The 18,970-nt window shown below is 42.4% G+C and overlaps 1 protein-coding gene across 1 annotated transcript in view; it reads right to left on the reverse strand.

The window, feature by feature from the left end:
• The window catches only part of LOC127570793 (cytoplasmic dynein 1 light intermediate chain 1-like), a 58,981-nt gene that overhangs the window by 39,384 nt on the left and 627 nt on the right, over nucleotides 1-18,970 (reverse strand). Inside the window, exons 3-4 of the mRNA XM_052016625.1 lie at nucleotides 6,000-6,116; nucleotides 4,954-5,184 (exon numbers count right to left, since the gene is read on the reverse strand). Of these exons, the coding sequence (XP_051872585.1) occupies nucleotides 4,954-5,184; nucleotides 6,000-6,116 (348 nt within the window). The remainder of the gene's footprint in view (nucleotides 1-4,953; nucleotides 5,185-5,999; nucleotides 6,117-18,970) is intronic.

Consider the following 18,970-nt stretch of genomic DNA (forward strand, 5'->3'; position numbering starts at 1 on the left):
AATTTTGAAACCACCGAACTAGCTCTCCCCAGATTCCACGGGACCTAACCTTCCAGACCAGCCTACTATGCAGGACCTTATCGAAGGCTTTGCTAAAGTTCAAATGTTTTCTTCCTTCCAGAATGAACAACTTCTCATTTTAGAGAAACAAAGGACTGCAGATGCTGGAATCTAGATGAAAAACACTATGATGGCTGGAGGAACTCAGCAGGCCAGGCAGAATCCGTGGAGAAAAGCAAGCGAAACGTTGACCACCTGCTTTGCTCCACAGATTCTGCCTGGCCTGCTGAGTTCCTCTGGCATCATATAGTGTTTTTCAACTTCACATTTTATTTCATTTGTGAACTATTTGTATTTTCCACACAACTTGAGTCATCTGCAAATCTGGCCACTGTACAGTTGCTTCCTTCTGCCAAGTCATTGACATATATTGCAAAGAGTTGTGGTCCCTGTGTCCACCAGTCCTTATGCTGGCAAATGGGGATTAGTGTAGATGGGCAAAAAGGTCGGCATGGTCTAGGTGGGCCAAAGAGCCTGCTTCTGTGCTGCACGACATTTAACTATTGGATGTTATTCCAATTAATACTCCAACACACTAAATTTAGTTTTAAAAAAATGTAACAGAGTATAATAAATTTTCCAGCAAACTCAGCAGGTTTAACCAGGGCCCTGGCAACTTTACAGGGAGTGCAGTTAAAGGGGCCCTGGTTAGTTTAAAGGGAACATGGGAATCATGCGCTAGAACACCCAGATCCCTCTGCATCTCAGAGCTTTGCAATCTCTGGCCATTGAGGTCGTATGCTTTTATTCCCCCCCCCTTCCAAAATGGATAATTTCACATTTTCCCTCCTTGTACTCTGTTGCCAGATCTTTGCCACTCACTTAATTACTCTCAATCTCTTAGTAACCTCCTTCTGTCTTCATCACAACTTACTACCCTGCCAATCTTTGCTGGCATTGGCAAATTTAGCAGCTGTTCCTTCGGTGCCTTCATCCAAATTGTTCATATCAAATGTAAAAAGTCAAGGTGCCAGTACCACCTGTGGCACACCACTAGTCATATCTAGTTAACCAGAAAAAGAAAAAGAAAAATCGTACCTTCATAGCATGTTACTTTTTCCAAAGAACTGCAGTAAGTTATTCAAACTGGTTTTTTCACAAAACCACGTTAACCTTACCTGCTTACATTGAATGTTTGTAAGTGCCCTGCTGTAATACTTTAAAAACAGCTTCTAATATTTTTCCAATGTCAGATGTTAAGCTAACTGGCTTGTACTTTGCTGCTTTTAGTCTCCCTCCCTTTTTGAATAAAGGAATTACAACTGCTACCTTCCAATCTAATGGAATCTTCACCAAAACTAATGAATATTGGAAAATTAAAATCAATGCATTCAAACTTCAACACCAGCCACTTCCTTTAACAGCCCAAGATGAAATTCATCATGAGCAGGAGACCTGTCAGTCTGCAGCTCCAACAACTTGCTCAGTACATCTGCCCTGATGATTGTAATTTTCCCCAAGTTTCTCCCTTCCAATTCTCGACTTACTGGTAATACCGAGGATGTTACTTGTATCGTCTGTTGTGAAGATGGATGCAAAATATGCATTTAATTCATCTGCCATCTCAATATTTTCCATTATTAATTCCCAGGAGTCAATTTCTATGGAACCAACACTCATTAACTTTTATTATGTAAAAAAAAAACTGTAGAAACTATTTTTTTTAAATATAGAGTTTCTGGCCAACTTTGTCATTGTCACCAAATCACAATTTCCTCCACCACCTACCAACTCCCCAAATTTTAGGCCAAATGTAATGGCTGAGATCAAGATGTGCTGAATTTTTTTGATGGAACATTGCAGGAACTACTATATGACTGTAAGTTACCAGGGTATCTTATTTTTTAAATAAATATTTTCAAGAGTTCCATCCACATTTTATGAAGCAAATATTTTAATGACTTGGAAGCTGTGGGAGGATTGGATTGACAAACTAGAATTTCTTGCAAATGGGTTTGCATTCAGAATAATGGAGGTTTAAACTGAAGCAAAGGCAATTACAAACCAAGAGAATGATGATAAATTGGAGATCCAAGTTGCAGCACAAAGAGGTGGTACTGTATTTTATAGTGTTCATACCACTAAAAATTTCCTCTCTTTCTACGTGTTGAATGTTGCCAAGACTAAAGACAGTAAAGCACTTTGAGGTATATTCTTTACGTATTTCCTATTAATCCAGGCTACATGGTGACTTGCAATACCACGACATCTAGTCTCACAGCGCTTTGGGATACCTCTAGAACTAGTGTCAGAATGACTGAATATCAAAAGGCATTAATACTACTGTTTGGAGATTTTGCCCTTTGCTCTGCTAAAAAGAAAAGCAGACCAGCGGTGGTTGTTGCTAGACTAATTTCGTGGAATGCGTGGAGGCCCCGAAATTTGCACACTCAGTTATAACCAGCATTAAGGTGACCTTCCCAAGGAAGCTATATGTTGGATTCAGTCCTCTTAGGTTAGACATGGCCAAACAATTTGAAGTGAAAACTGCCAAGTACAAGGAACATAGAACAGTACAGCACTGGACAGGCCCTTCGGCCCACAATGTTGTGCCAAACTAATTAAATCAATGACTCCTAATTAATCGAATCCCTCTTCCCTGCACATCCACCTTATCCCTCCCTTCTCATCATATGTGCCCATCTAAGAGTCTCTTAAATGCTCCTATGCTATCTGCTTCTATCTCCATCCCCTGGCAGTGTATTCCAGGCCCCCACCAATGTGTAAAAAAAAAACTTGCCTTGCACATCTCTTTTGTACTTTCCCCCCCCCCCCCCACCTTAACCTAAAATACATGCCCTCTAGTACTAAACACTTCAATCCTGGAAAAGATACTGGCAGTCTACTCTATCTACACTTTGCATAATTTTATAAAGCTCTATCAAAATCTCCCCTCAGCTTCTCTAGAGAAAACAGCCTCAGCTTGTCCAACCTCTCCTCATAGCACACGTCCTCCAAACCAGGTAGCATCCTGGTAAACCTCCTCTGTACCCTCTCCAAAGCCTCCATATCTTTTCTATAATGAGGCACCAGAATTGAACACAATACTCTAAATGTGGCCTAACCTGAGTTTAATAAAGCTGTAACATAACTTCCTGGCTCTTGAACTCACTGCCTTGACTAGTGAAGGCAAGCATGCCTTACTCACCCACCCTACCACATTTTTATCCAAATTATTTATATACATGGCAAACAACATATCTGTCCCACTACAGATCCCTGTGGAACACCACTAGTCACAAACCTCCAGCCAAAATAAGATCCATCCATCACTACCCTTAGTTCTCTTATAGCAAGCCAATTTTGGATCCAATCAGCCTAGTCACCATGGATCCCATGCATCCTAATTCTCTGGATGAGCCTACCATGCGGGACCTTGTCGAATACCCTACTAAAATCCAAGTATATAACATTCACTGCTCTACCTTCATCAATCACCTTCGTTACCTTCTCAAAAAACTCAGTGAGATTAGTCAGACATGACCTGCCTGCACAAAACTATGCTGACTGTCCCTAATTAGACCATGCTTCTCCAAATGCTCATAAATCATATCACTAAGAATCCTCTCCATTAGTTTCTCTATGACTGACACGAGACTCATTGTTCTGTAATTTCCAGGATTCATCCAGGATCCATTTTTGGAAGATTATATACCACAAGCCTTTCCTCTTCCTTCATCTTCTATAACTTCTCACAAGAGGTAAACGTTTTGCAACCATGAAAAAAAAGGCAAGATACTCAAATGCCACAGTACAATTTTAAAATAATATATCTATATATAATGGAAACCTTTGTTTTAATTAAACAAATTTTAAGAGACATAATTTGAAAAAATACTATTTTTCTCCCCTTAGGAAAGAGCTGGCAGATTACAAAGATAAATTTCAGAAATGGCAAAGGTCATCTTTATACTGTGTTTATTATTTAGGCAAGGTGTATTTAGTACTATTGATAGAAAGGCTAAAGCATCATTATTATAAAACAACCATCTGATCGTTGTTCCTGGTTTGATATCCAATATGCATTTTAATTTTCAACTCAGCAGACTTCTGACTTTTATTTTTTACAGAATACGTATAAATAACTCAGAGGTTACAATAATCCAAGAGTTTGTAGCTCCTGATGAAAATGGTTAACTACTGTGAAGAGATAGCTGAAGCTATGTTGCCTCATGTTTTTATAAACCACTGATGTAGGCTGCACAAAAATAATATGAATGACAGTTATCAGTTCGATAAAACTCTGACCTGCAGTTTGCAGTAATGACCATTTGCAAAAAATCCTCGTATTGAAAAACAACAACCTTGAATTTAACATACTTAGAAGCCTACTTAATTCCCTTTTCCTCAAAAGTTAAAAGATATATTGCATATATCAAGGTAATGTTCATTATGCAATGTCAATACTATAGACGCTGTACAATAAACATGGCTTACTTCAATATCACAAATTTAAGACTTGCTCTTCCTGGCCCAAAGTTAAAATGCATATTGTAATGTCACCAAAATAGTAAATGTAATTTTCTTGCTCAACTTACAGCTATCAATCTATCAATTTTAGTTCATGAGTATTGACACCTTAGATAAATACTGAAGCAAAATTCACCACCTCAGCTGCAGTATTTTTTGAACCACTGGAGATTAACAAAGTTGTATTTGTTTCCTGGTTTCCAATTCTAATTATGTGGAGGAAGAAAATAGAGTTTTAAAATATCGTTAAAATACATTCTGCTGCCACAGGCTTTGCGTTAATCACATTCAATACATTTGTCTAATTATAGAAAATACAGGTCTACATGGATATGTTTTAAATGTTATACAAAAGCTCTTGAGGATCTATAATGTCAGTAATCAATTTTTACATCCTTCATGTCCATTCAGCACTGTACTTACAACTCTGTTCCATTTCTTTCATTTCCTCTGGTGGTATTTTCAATTTGTCAAGGTGTTCTTGAACAACATTGGCCCACTTCTGTAATGAATCCATAACCATCCAAGGCCGAGACATATCCACCACCAGCATAAGTAGAGTATCTTTTACATTATCAGTGGTAACTGCAAACTTCAGGAGACCCTTATGGTAAGTGTCACCATCCAAGATCCAAACATTGCAGCGAGTGTGATCTGTTAGTACAGAGTCCATAAGGAGGAAAATAAACAAAAATGATTTACATCACTTTTACCTAAACCTCTCATCACAAAATCATTCACTATTCAATCCTGTTAGGGAAAACTGTCAGGAGCTTTCAGTAACTCATAAGAGAAACATAAATCAACTCCGTAGTTTAACAACAATTTCTGGATTTTTCCCCCCCATTTCAGACTTTGTGTTAATTGTACTAAGTGCATACATCTTCTAAACACATCTTATCTCCTAAGCAAGTCCATCTGATATGCTTGGAAAAGACCAACAATAAAATGCCTAAAATTATAGGAAACAAGGAGATGTTGTGTCGAGTACCTCAAACAAAAGCAAGCTCAATTTGGCTGGTGGCCACTATATGTGGAGGCTAGTACAGGCAGTCCCCAGGTTATCACAGGGTTCCATTCTTAAGAAAATTCATAACCCGGGATGCTGGCAAGGAGAGGGGCTGAGTGAAAACAATAATATATTGCCAAGAGGTAGTATTTTAATAGAGGACTAGAGTGAACAGAGGATATGTGGCAGACTCCAAGGGTAACGCTCAAGGCCTGAAGGAGAAGCCATTGCTGAAGATGTTTTTACTTGAAGTATGGCAATCCCATTGATCTGGGTAACGAAGGAGTGACTCTGAACAATAATGGTGTGATCAGCCTTTATAAAGGCTGTAAAGGGATTATTAGCTTCCAGACCACAAATGTATAATTTTTTTTTATATATAAAAGGAAAAATATCATCAAGAGTATCCAAGCACATAAAATTAATAGAAGAAAAATTCCAACCACGGAACAGTACTCACCATCAATATCTTCATCATGAACATCCAGGTACAAGAACTCCATTCCTCGTCCTTTCTTGTAGTCCTCCACTCCTTGTAGTTTTGCTATTAAAGTGGTTTTACCAGATCCATCTTCTCCTGGCAATAAAGCAAGAGTTTGAGGGCAAAAAATTAGCATAGTATCACGTCAAAATATAACCAATACCTTCTCTCTCTAGATCAGAAAAAGATTACTTACTCACCAAAAACACATCATGTTTTCCTTTTGTTAATAACATATTGCAGACCTTGTAATATTCAAATTAGTATATCTGATTTGGAGTTATTAAACAAGAGTTAATTTAGTGGCAACACACAAAGTGTGCTGGAGTGCACACAAAGTGCTGGAGGAACTCAGCAGTTCAGGCAGCATCCATGGAGAGAAGTGGATAGTCAGCATTTCAGACCAAAATTATACATTTGTGGTCTGGAAGCTAATAATCTCTTTACAGCCTATATAAAGGCTGATCACACCATTATTGTTCAGAGTCACTCCTTCGTTACCCAGTGCTTGCCCACTTCCCTCCATAGATGCTGCCTGACCTGCTGAGTTCCTCCAGCACTTTTTATGTTGCTCCAGATTCCAGCATCTGCAATCTCCTGTGTGTCTAAGTTAACTTAGTAGTTTAGAACTGGTCATTTGTAGCACATTTATCTTGTAGAAACAGTTCCAGGAAGCAGTTCTTCAAAAAAACAGCTATAGGTTGTGGTTGCATTAGATATTAAACTGCAATTAAAATTTGTGGGTTATATAAATGCAGGTGTTCCTTCTGGATAAATGTGTACAATCGTGTCACCGTATCTTCTCTAATATTGGTCAAATATCCATAGAAGCTAGCAAGTCCTCTGTATGGGCATGCATGACCAAGCTAAGCTACTCAGCTGCAGCAGCCTCCAAATATAGCCATTGCAGATTCTGAAAGGTCTTTTGCCACTGAAGGCACCTGTGAAAACCACTTCTTTTCTTGGCATCTGTGGCTTCAGCTGATAGTGGAAGAGCTTCTTTAATACTGTCAGTTTATTGTCAGTAACAAAATAAATGTAAACATACTCTGTTAGGATAGTTCTGAATTCAAACAACTGTATACGTGAATACCCTGGTGGCTATCAATATCATCAAGCACATTTAAATTGAAATATTAGGAGCTGGCTTTCATTCTATTACAGCGCAAAACACGCTCAAAGAAGTAAGCCATTCCATGCAAGTTAAAACAAGCAAAATCCATTGAGACTTCAAAAAGTATCTCCTTATTTAGTATGCAAGCTTGAGACTTCAAAAAGTATCTCCTTATTTAGTATGCAAGCTTGATGTGTAAAAACGTCAGAATTTTTACTGAAACTCAACAAATTTTGATTTAAACTAACCATCAGATTTTGCAGGATGAAAAAGATTTCAACAATTCCAATAGTTGTTCACAGTACCGTTCTAATGTACTGTGTTTCGTGCTCATAATGTGGCTTCCTCTATACCAGAGAAACCAAATGCCAACTGGGTGACCATTTTGCAAAACATCTCTGTTCAGTCCTCAAGGACAACTTGAGCTTTCAGAAACACGTTTATTTTTTCACCCCACTCTGACCTCTGTCTTTGGCCTACTATATTGTTCCAATGATGCTCAATGCAAATTTGAGGAAGAGTACCTCATCTTCCTTCCTGGTACATGAAGCCCTTAAGATTTAATATTGAATTTTCTTCTCTCTCCACACATATATGGCTGAATTTCTTGGTTTCAATTTCTTTCTTTCTTCTTTCCTGCTCTCTCCATATGGATGTGGCCAAACAGCAGCTTCAAGTTGTTTTTCTCTATCTCGTCGCTATCTACCAGATTTTAAAGTAATTGTTACCTTGACAATTTTGGCTAAACCCTATAACAGATATTCTCCCATTACCTCCACCCCTCCTCTTCTACGACTTGTGTTCGTTTTCTCACTTTTCCAACACTAATGAGGGGTCCTTGACCCAAAACATCAGTGCTATTTCTCACCCTACTGATGCTGCTTGACCTGTTGAGTGAACCATAGAACCATACAGCACAAAACAGGCCCTTCGGCCCACCGTGTCGTGCCGTCCATCAGACCACCCTCACACTACCTAACCCCTTCCTCCCGCATATCCCTCTATCTCACGTTCCTCCATATGCCTATCCAACAAGCTCTTGAACCTGTTCAATGTATCTGCCTCCACCACCACCCCAGGCAGTGCATTCCATGCACCAACCACTCTTTGGGTGAAAAACCTCCCTCTGACATCTCCCCTGAACCTCCCACCCATAACCTTAAAGCCATGACCTCTCGTCTTGAGCATTGGTGCCCTGGGAAGGAGGCGCTGACTGTCTACTCTATCTATTCCTCTCAACATTTTATATACCTCTATCATGTCTCCTCTCATCCTCCTCCTTTCCAGTGAATAAAGCCCTAGCACCTTAAGCCTCTCCTCATATTCAATACTCTCCAATCCAGGCACCATCCTGGTAAATCTCCTCTGCACCCTCTCCAACGCCTCCACATCCTTCCTATAATGAGGCGACCAGAACTGAACACAGTACTCTAAGTGTGGCCTAACTAGAGTTTTGTAAAGCTGCATCATAACCTCGCAGCTCTTAAACTCAATCCCGCGACTTATGAAAGCCAACATCCCATTGGCCTTCTTAACTGCTCTTTCCACCTGTGAGGCAACTTTCAACGAACTGTGAATATGAATCCCCAGATCCCTCTGCTCCTCCACACTGCCAAGTACCTTGCCGTTTACCCTGTACTCTGCCCTGGAGTTTGTCCTTCCAAAGTGTACCACCTCACACTTCTCCGGATTGAACTCCATCTGCCACTTGTCAGCCCAGCTCTGCATCCTATCAATATCCCTCTGTAAGCTCCGACAGCCCTCCACACTATCCACAACACCGCCTATCTTAGTGTCGTCCGCAAACTTACTAACCCAGCCCTCCACCCCCTCATCTAAGTCATCTATAAATATCACAAAAAGTAGAGGTCCCAGAACCGATCCCTGCGGGACACCACTAGTCACTGCCTTCCAATCCGAGGGCACTCCCTCCACCACAACCCTCTGCTTTCTACATGCAAGCCAATTCCTAATCCACACAGCCAAGCTTCCTTGGATCCCTCGGCCTCTGACCTTCTGAAGAAGCCTACCATGAGGAACCTTATCAAACGCCTTACTAAAATCCATGTAAACCACATCCACCACACTGCCCTCATCAATCTTCCTGGTCATCTCCTCAAAGAACTCTATCAGGCTTGTGAGGCAAGATCTTCCCTTCACAAAGCCATGCTGGCTGTCCCTAATCAGTCCATGATTCTCAAGGTGTTCATAAATCCTATCCCTTAGAATCCTTTCTAACAGCTTACCCACCACAGACGTGAGACTCACCGGTCTATAATTCCCTGGCCTATCCCTATTACCTTTTTTGAACAAGGGGACCACATTCGCAACCCTCCAATCCTCCGGCACCACCCCCGTAGACAACGAGGACTCAAAGATCCCTACCAGCGGTTCAGCAATCTCCTCCCTAGCCTCTCGAAGCAGCCTGGGGAAAATCCCGTCAGGCCCCAGAGATTTATCTGTCTTAATATTATTTAACAACTTCAACACATCCTCTCTCTTGATATCAACAACCTCGAGAACATTACCCCTACCAGCACTCCCTTCCGCATCATCAAGACCCCTCTCCCTGGTGAATACCGAAGAGAAGTACTCATTGAGAACTTCTCCCACTTCCGCCGCCTCCAGGCAAATTCTCCCACCTTTGTCCTTAATCGGACCTACCTTCACCCTAGCCATCCTCCTACCCTTCACGTACTGGAAAAAGGTCTTGGGATTTTCCTTAACCCTACTAGCCAAAGCCTTTTCATGTCCCCTTCTAGCTCTCCTCAGCCCTTTAAGTTCCTTCCTCGCTACCCTATATTCCTCACGGGCCCTGTCTGAACCTTGCTGCTTATACCTCACGTATGTTACCTTCTTCTCCCTAACAAGTCGTTCCACCTCTCTCGTCACCCACGGTTCCTTCACCCTGCCATTCCTTCTCTGCCTCACCGGGACATATTTATCTCTAACATCCTGCATAAGATCCCTGAATATCGACCACATCCCCATGGTACATTTTCCTTCAAAAAGGACATCCCAATTTACACTCCCAAGTTCTCTCCTTATAGCCTCGTAGTTAGCCCTTCCCCAATTGAAAAACCTCTTGTCCTCTCTGCACCTGTCCCTGTCCATGACAATTTTAAAGGTTATGGAGCAATGGTCACTGTCCCCCAAATGCTCACCCACCAATAGATCCTTCACCTGTCCCTGTTCATTTCCTAAAACTAGATCTAACATGGCATTCCCTCTAGTCGGCCTGTCAACATACTGCATCAGGAATCCCTCCTGGACACACTTAACAAATTCTGTCCCATCTAAACCTTTGGCACTAAGCAGGTTCCAGTCTATATTTGGGAAGTTGAAGTCTCCCATTATAATAACCCTGTTATTTCTGCTTCTCTCCAAACACTGCCTGCCAATCTGCTCCTCTATATCTCTACTGCTACCGGGGGGCCTATAGAATACTCCTAGTAGAGTAACTGCTCCTTTCTTGTTCCTTAACTCCACCCATACGGACTCTAGAGATGATCCTTCTACAACATCCATCTTTTCCACAGCCGTAACAGTGTCCCTGACCAGTATCGCCACCCCTCCCCCTCTTCTCCCCCCTTCCCTATCCCTCTTAAAACACCGAAAACCAGGAATATTCAATATCCACTCCTCTCCTGACGTCAGCCACGTCTCAGTAATAGCCACGATATCATAGTCCCCCATACTTATCCAAGCCCTCAGTTCATCCCCCTTATTCCTGACACTTCTTGCATTTAAGTAAACACACTTCAGTCCATCTATCTTACTACTTTTACAGCCTGTATTCTGCTTCTCCTTCCCCAAAGCCTCTCTGCCTGTTTGATCTAACTTTTCCCCATTCCCTTCTTCCTCTGACCTACTCCTCCAGTTCCCTTCCCCCTCACAAACTAGTTTAAACCCTCCTGTACCACCCTAGCAAATCTCGCCGCAAGGATATTGGCCCCCTTCTGGTTCGGGTGTAACCCGTCCTCTCTGTACAGGTCCCACCTTCCCGAGAAGAGATCCCAATGATCCAGAAATCTAAAACCCTCCCTCCTGCACCAACTTCTCAGCCACACATTTATCTGCCACCTCCTCCTATTCCTACCTTCACTATCACGTGGCACTGGCAGCAATCCCGAGATTGCTACCCTTGAGGTCCTGTTCCTCAATTTTCTGCCTAGCTCCCTGAACTCACTCTTCAGGACCTCATCCCCCTTCCTACCTATGTCATTGGTGCCAATATGGACCACAACCTCTGGCTGCTCTCCCTCCCACTCAAGAATTCTGTGGACCCGATCAGTGACATCCCGGACCCTGGCACCTGGGAGGCAACATACCATCCGGGATTCATGGTCACTGCCACAGAACCTCCTGTCTGTTTCCCTGACTATCGAGTCCCCTATCACTACCGCATGTCTCTTTCCCACCCTTCCCTTCTGAGCAGCAGTACCAGTCCCAGTGCCAGAGACCTGGTAACTGCAGCTAGGCCCCTGCAGGTCATCCCCCTCAACAGCTTCCAAGGCAGAAAACTTGTTACTGAGGGGAACAGCCTCCGGGGCTCTCTGTCCTGTCTGCCTGCCTGACTTCTTCTTCCTCTTCCCTCCCCTGACCGTCACCATTCTATCTGCCTCCTGAACCTCAGATGTACCTACCCTAAGGGGGGTGACTGTCACCTGATGCACCGTGTCTACAAATCTCTCTCCCTCCCTTATGCTGCGCAGTGTTTGTAGCTGCGACTCCAGCTCATCAACTCTGAGCCGAAGTTCGTCCAGCCTCAAGCACTTACTGCAGATGTGGCCATCTTGGACCGCAGCAAGGTCCACGAGTTCCCACATCAAACAGCTGCAGCACACCACCATGTCCTCCATCTGACTACCTTTTTTTTCCCTAGTTAGTCCCACCTACAAATCTATAATGACCAAAAGCTAAACCTTGCCTTTACCTACTTACCAGCTACTTACCCTCCTTGCCCCTTCGTGCCGAAGCCCCTTGAGCCAAAGCCCAGAACACTCTGCTGCTACTCACTCCGCTGCCCGCTCCGACGCTGCCCGCTCTCAAGGCTGTTTGCTTTTTAAGCTGCCCACGCCGCGCCTGTGCAGTCCAGCCCCCACTCGACTACTTAAAAAACTTACTAAAAAATCTAAACCTTACACTAAAAACCCTAACAAAAAAACTAACCCTTACACCCAAAAACCCGAATAAAAGTGATAAACAGAGAAAACACTTAGCTGCTCCGAAGTCCTCCGAACCGAAGCCAGAGTCCTCCGAAGTTTTTTTCTCTCCTTTTTAAGCTGCCCGCGCCACGCCTGCGCAGTCCAGCCCCCACTCGACTACTTAAAAAACTTACTAAAAAATCTAAACCTTACACTAAAAACCCTAACAAAAAAAACTAACCCTTACACCCAAAAACCCGAATAAAAGCGATAAACAGAGAAAACACTTAGCTGCTCCGAACCGAAGCCCGAGTCCTCCGAAGTTTTTTTTCTCTCCTTTTTAAGCTGCCCGCGCCACGCCTGCGCAGTCCAGCCCCCACTCGACTACTTAAAAAACTTACTAAAAAATCTAAACCTTACACTAAAAACCCTAACAAAAAAAACTAACCCTTACACCCAAAAACCCGAATAAAAGTGATAAACAGAGAAAACACTTAGCTGCTCCGAAGTCCTCCGAACCGAAGCCCGAAGTGCTTTCAGCATTTTTTGTTTTTGTTTTAGTTTCCCAGTAATGCAGTTTTTTTTTGCTTCAGTTAATATTCTGAAGGGTCACTGATGCCTCTAGAGAAAAGATCAGCTTCAGGACAAGAAAGATCAAAAACTGGAAAGATTAAAGAATGACACAGAATTGAAACAGGCCCTTTAGCCAACCCAGTCCACAGCAACCATCAACTACCCATTTATACTAATCCTACATTAATCCAGTTATTTAAAAAACATTATAAATCTCCCACTGCAACCTAAAGTAAAAACTAACCAAACACACATTTCTAATAATGGAAGTATACCGCATCTGATATGATGTGCAGATTAGATGTATAAGAAATCTGAAACTAGCTGAAAGCTTCCTGAATAGGTTTATCTATTTCACATCTACTTTTACATCATGACGTGCTCCTCTAATGTTAGTCAATCTCCATTTATATATCATCTTTAGTGTTATTGCAAAGCCAATTCTTTTCTTCTTAGGCAGTCAGAGTTGAGAATGACTTGCTTCCACTACAGTTCTGTGGCTTCTGAGGTGATTGATGAAGCCAATGTAGGACCCCAGATTTTGCTTCAAGGTGAGACAGGTGGTGCACTCCTTCCACGGTGTTCATTGAGCTTCCACATGTTCCTAAAGTGCCAAGGTTCAGTGCTTTCCTGAATGCTCATTATCCAGTCAGTCATGTGCCAGGGATTCCTAATGGTCAGTAAGAATATTTCATATTCCTTTGTTCCAGGGACACCTTGAGAACATTTGTGAATGGTTTCCTCTTTCCACTTCTTGTAATGACATAGCTCCAAGTGTCCATTTCAGGAGTTTGGTGACTGGGATGTGGACATCATGGCTTGCCCATCAGAACTGGCCATGTAATTAGAGCCCAACATTGGGCATTCTGGTCTGGGTTAACACCACCAGCTGATCTGGAGGATTTTCTGGAGACAGCATTACTGGTACTGCTCCAGTGCTTTAAGGTATCGGATGTCGGTAGTTCACGTTTCCAAAGCGCACAGAAGAGCAGGGATGATTACTGCTATTTAGACCATAAAAATCTCAGATGTAGCATAAAACTCAACTTCAAACATTCTTCTCCTCACAGTCAAAGACTGTCCAGTGCACAGCAAATGGTGATGAATTATCAATGCCTGCCTTTGCTGGGAGGTGGTTGCCAAGATATGAAGAGTGCTCGTGTTTTTCAGGGTCTCAGCGTTAACCTTTGCTGTTGAGAGGTGTTGTTAGGTTGGTAGAGGATCTTTGTTTCTTGGTCATATAGTGTAGAGAACATCCTCCTGTACCATTCAGTAAATGAGTTGCTCACTCAGTGCTCAACCTCCAAATGTGAACATAGACAGCTGTCACCCACGTACTGCAACTAAGCGATAGAGGTTGGAGTGGTCTTGGTTCAAGAGTCGAGATGATAAATGTCAACAGCTCCCCTTTTGTCACAGCAGACATAATAGACTGCAGATGCTGGAATCTGGAGCAACAAATAACCTGCTGGAAGAACTCAGCAGGTCAAGCAGCATCTGTGGGAGGAAAGGAATGGTTGACATTTCTGGTTGAAACCCTGCATCGATCCACCATCAGCAATTCCTTTCCTCCCACAGATGCTGCGCGACCTGCTGAGTTCTTCCAGCTGATTATTTATTGCTCCCTTTTGTCATTGATTAGCTCAACTCCAGTGGAAAACTTCTTGTAGGCAAGGTGCAATATTGAGAAGAATATGAGCCATAATATACATTTGTTTGACCCCCAGTGTACACAGGGATTGGATGTATCATGGACCCATCGGTTAGAATCATGGCTTACATGCCTTCAAGTAGATGACAAAGAATGGAGGCAAATTTCTGAGGGCAGCCAAAATTAAGAATGATTCTAAACAGTCCCTGTTCATCAGCAGAGTCAAAGACCTTTGCAGGTTTAATAAAAGCTATAAACAGTACTTTATGCTGCTCCCTGCATTTTTCTTGAAACTGTTATGTACGAAGATTTTGATGGATATAATTGTATATTGCAATTTTAGCAACAGCACTTTGCCACTGGGAGATTAGAACATAGAATAGTATAATACTGGACAGCACAGGAACAGGCCCTTCAGCCTACAATGTTGTGCTGAACTAATTATGCAAATGATACCCAATACCATCTACCTTCACATGATCCATATCCCTCCATTCTCAGCATATTCATGTGCCTAAGGGCCTCCTACCACCCCTGGCAGCACATTCCAGGCAGCCACCACGCCATAAAAAAATCTGCCCCATAAATCTGCTTTGAACTTTCCCTTTCACCTTAAATGCATGCCGTTTAGTATTAGACATTCCATCCCCAGGAAAAAGATAACTGCTGTCTACTCTATCTATTCCTTTCATAATTTTATAAACTTCTATGTCTCCCTCCAGCCTCCACTGCTTGAGAGAAAACAACCCTAGTTTGTCCAATCTCTCCTTATAGTACATGCCCTCTAATCTAGGCAACATCCTGGTAAACCTCTTCTGCATTCTCTCCATAACCTCTACAGTCTTCCCACAATGGGGGTGACCAGGATTGAAAGCAATACTCCAGATGCGGCCTAAGCAGAGTGCTATAAAGCTGCAACATAAATTCCCGACTCCTGAACTCAATGCCTCAACCAATAAAGGCAAGCAAGCCATATGCCTTCTTTACCACTCTATTGACTTGTGCAGCCACTTTCAAGGAGCCATTGATTGGACCCCAAGATCTCTCTGTACATCAACTCTGTTAAGGGTCTTGCCATTAACTGTGTACTTTCCCTTTACAATTGATCTCCCAAAATGCAACTCCTCACGCTTGACTGGATTAAACTCCACCTGCCATTTCTCCACCTATAATCGGCAAATGATCTATATCCTACTGTATCCTTTGACAATCTTCTACACTATCCACAACACAACCAATCTTACTAACCTACCCATCCATGTTTTCACCCAAGTCGTTTATATCACGAATAGCAGAGGTTCCAGTATGGATCCCTGTCAGACACTGCTAGTCATGGACCTCCAGCCAGAGTAAGTCCCACCGACCACTACCATGTGTCTTCCATGGGCAACCCAGTTCAGAATCCAAACGGCCAAATCACTGTGGATCCCATACACCTAATCCTCTGAATGAGCCTACCATAATGGTTCTGTTGAGGATGATTTAAAAAATTACAAATAAGTCAACGCAGGTTCATTGGGTCTTTGAATCTGACTGTGGAACCACTAGAATCTGGAAGGGGAGGATACAGTTTATGTATGGATGCTGTATTTTTGTATGTCATGAGCTCCTGCAGTAAATATATGATATACACCAGGAAATCCAATGGAAGATTGAGAAGAAACTTTATCCAAAGTGAGGCAAGAATGTGGAACTTGCTGCCACAGGGGTGGTTCAGACAAATGGTACAGATAGTAATTTCATTCAATGGGATGCTGAACAATCGTAAGAGGAAGAAGGGAACCAAGTATTATGCTGATTGACTTAAAATGAGTAAAGGGTGGAGGAGGGTCAAGTGAAGCAAACTGGCACAGATTGGTTGGACTGAATGGCTTATTTCTGTGCTACATATCCTTGGCACTTCTAATCCAGTTTCTTGTGAATACATGGCAAAATGGAACATGAGGAGATCCATCAATGCATCCTGAAGGATAGTATTGAAAATATGAATGCCAATGTGATAATTTTCTGAGGTTGTGCTAATATATGCTGGTTCCTTAAAATGGAGGAATACATTTGCTGCACTCTGTGTTTGCTGGGAATCCTTGACACTGACAGAATGTCATGAGCTGCTGCAGTAAATATATACTCACTTTTCATCTACAACCTGTGATAAACTTGATCTAATGCAATCTTCTGCTGTATGGTATTTTAGAATACATACATATTCTAAAATGACCCAAGATCCACACATCCAGGAACACTGTGCTTTCTAATTTACAACGGCTCAGAGATTGAATACACTGTATTTAAAATTTACACTTTCAAATCTGTAATTGGCACCCTCAATAACCTCCTCCAGATATTGGAACAAAGTTTTGAAAGTCTGGACAAAACAATTGCTTTTAAGAAGTGAGCCTCAGATCTGTGCTCTCCTCCAATTCTTGCCACTTGCACTTAATCAGTTCAATATTACCCTGCTTTTGGTGGCCTTCCTTAAGCTGCTTCACCTCTACCACCAATCTCTCACTTGTTTAAAGCAATTGCTTTGACCAGACTTTCAGACATCTGTCCCAACATCTGACATGACATTGATGTCAAGTTGTTTCCTTTTTCCTTTTGTGAGCACCTTAGATCTTTTAACTGTGCTGTTGCTACATTTTCCAATTCTCCCCCTCCTCCCCACAATTTTGATAGCATTTAAATGAATCCCCTAATGAGAATAAAAACAGTGCAGCTACTGGATTCTATTCTGTGATTAAGAATTATAGGGATTTTTCATGAGTGTATACAAGATAATCTCCATAATTTTTAAAACTGCCCAAGTTTGTTGTCAACATTACTTTGTTGGTAAATATGTAGAAGCTTAACTTCTTAATACACATTCCAACAATTTATGCTTTAACAGCAGAATTAAGTGAGAAAATATACATTAATGCCTATAGAACAAAAGATATAAGATATTTATTAGTCACATGTACATCGAAACACACAGTGAAATACATCTTTTTGCATTGCTAAGAATGTGCTGGGGGGCAGCCTGCAAGTGTCGCCACTCTTCCAGTGCCAACATAGCATGCCCACAGCTCCTAACCTGTACATCTTTTGGAATGTGGGAGGAAACCGGAGCACCTGGAGGAAACCCACGCAGGCACGGGGAGAACGTACAAACTCCTTAGAGGGAGCAGCAGGAATTGAACCCAAGTCGCTGGCGTTGTGATAGCATTAAGCTAACCGCTATGCTACTGTGCCGCAAGATCTTAAAGCATTTGAGGTATTCTAACAAACAACAAAAAACTTAACTACAAATGGCTCATTTTGCAACAAGGTCCCCCTGTAAGAACCTCATTTCTATCAACAAGCTAACAATGAGTAACATCAAGAGTGGTTAAGGGGATGGGGGATTAGATACACTGGGTAGGCTGGAAAAGATATTTGAAAGTTTTTATTAAATTGTAAGCAGTTTAGATAGTGGTAATTACAAGAAATGCACAACAGTTGACAAGGCAATAAATCAAAAGGCCACCGATTTTAAGATCACTTGTAAAAGAATCATAAGGAAGAAGGTTTTTTTGTATGCACAACCTATGGTTCGTTTTTGGAATGATCTTCCTGATAAGGTAGTGGATACAAGTTAATTACATTCAAAAGGGAATTGGTTATAATAAAAGGAGTAAAAATTGAGAGGAATGAGAAGCAGCAAAATAGTGGGATTCAGTAGATTACGATTGAAAAGAGGCAGCAAAGACTCAGTTGAACATGCAATATTCTATGCTTCGCACTTGCCATCTTAATAGTTCTTGAAACCACACTTTCAAAATTACTTGAAGACTAATTTCCCTTAATTTTGTGTACTTCCTTCCGCCCATTCATAACACACCCCACAGAAGCGTGAAAGAACAGGCGCGGAGTCCATTTAGAAATGGATCAAGCCACCAAAATAAAATCATATTTCTACAAATATTTTGATCCATGCCCGAGGATTTCAGTCCCAACAATAACGTTAATTGACTTCAAATCGAACGACGCGCAAGACGTAGCGAAAACGACGATCTGATTCATTCTATAAAGTCTTTCTTTGGTCATAATAAAAAATAAAACAAAAGCCAAGAGCCAGTCAAAGCCGAAGGATGCCCCGGGCTCTTTGCCCATCAGGCTGGTTGCCAGGGCAACGCCGGGCCCGCAGCCGCCGGCATGAACGGGCTGAGTGCAGGTCGCGGCTCCGGCCAGAGGCCTTATATTTTCAGGCGGAGGGGAGGGGTGGAACCGGCCTCGGTGCTCCGGGCGGGCAGCGCCTCAGGCTGCTCATTGAGGAGTGCCCCCCCCCCCCCCCCCGGCACCCTGCGGAAACGGCAGCGCCGCTTGAGGCCCATGGCCCTCGGTGATCGTGAAGGAGCTGAGGCGGTGAGCGGGAGCACAGGCCCAGCGGTGGGGAGGGGTCGGCTCCCTCTCCCCCAGGGAGTCACCACCGACAAAGGGTTGTGAG

This window comes from Pristis pectinata, chromosome 5 (assembly GCF_009764475.1).
Source record: "Pristis pectinata isolate sPriPec2 chromosome 5, sPriPec2.1.pri, whole genome shotgun sequence".
Lineage (NCBI taxonomy): Eukaryota > Metazoa > Chordata > Chondrichthyes > Rhinopristiformes > Pristidae > Pristis > Pristis pectinata.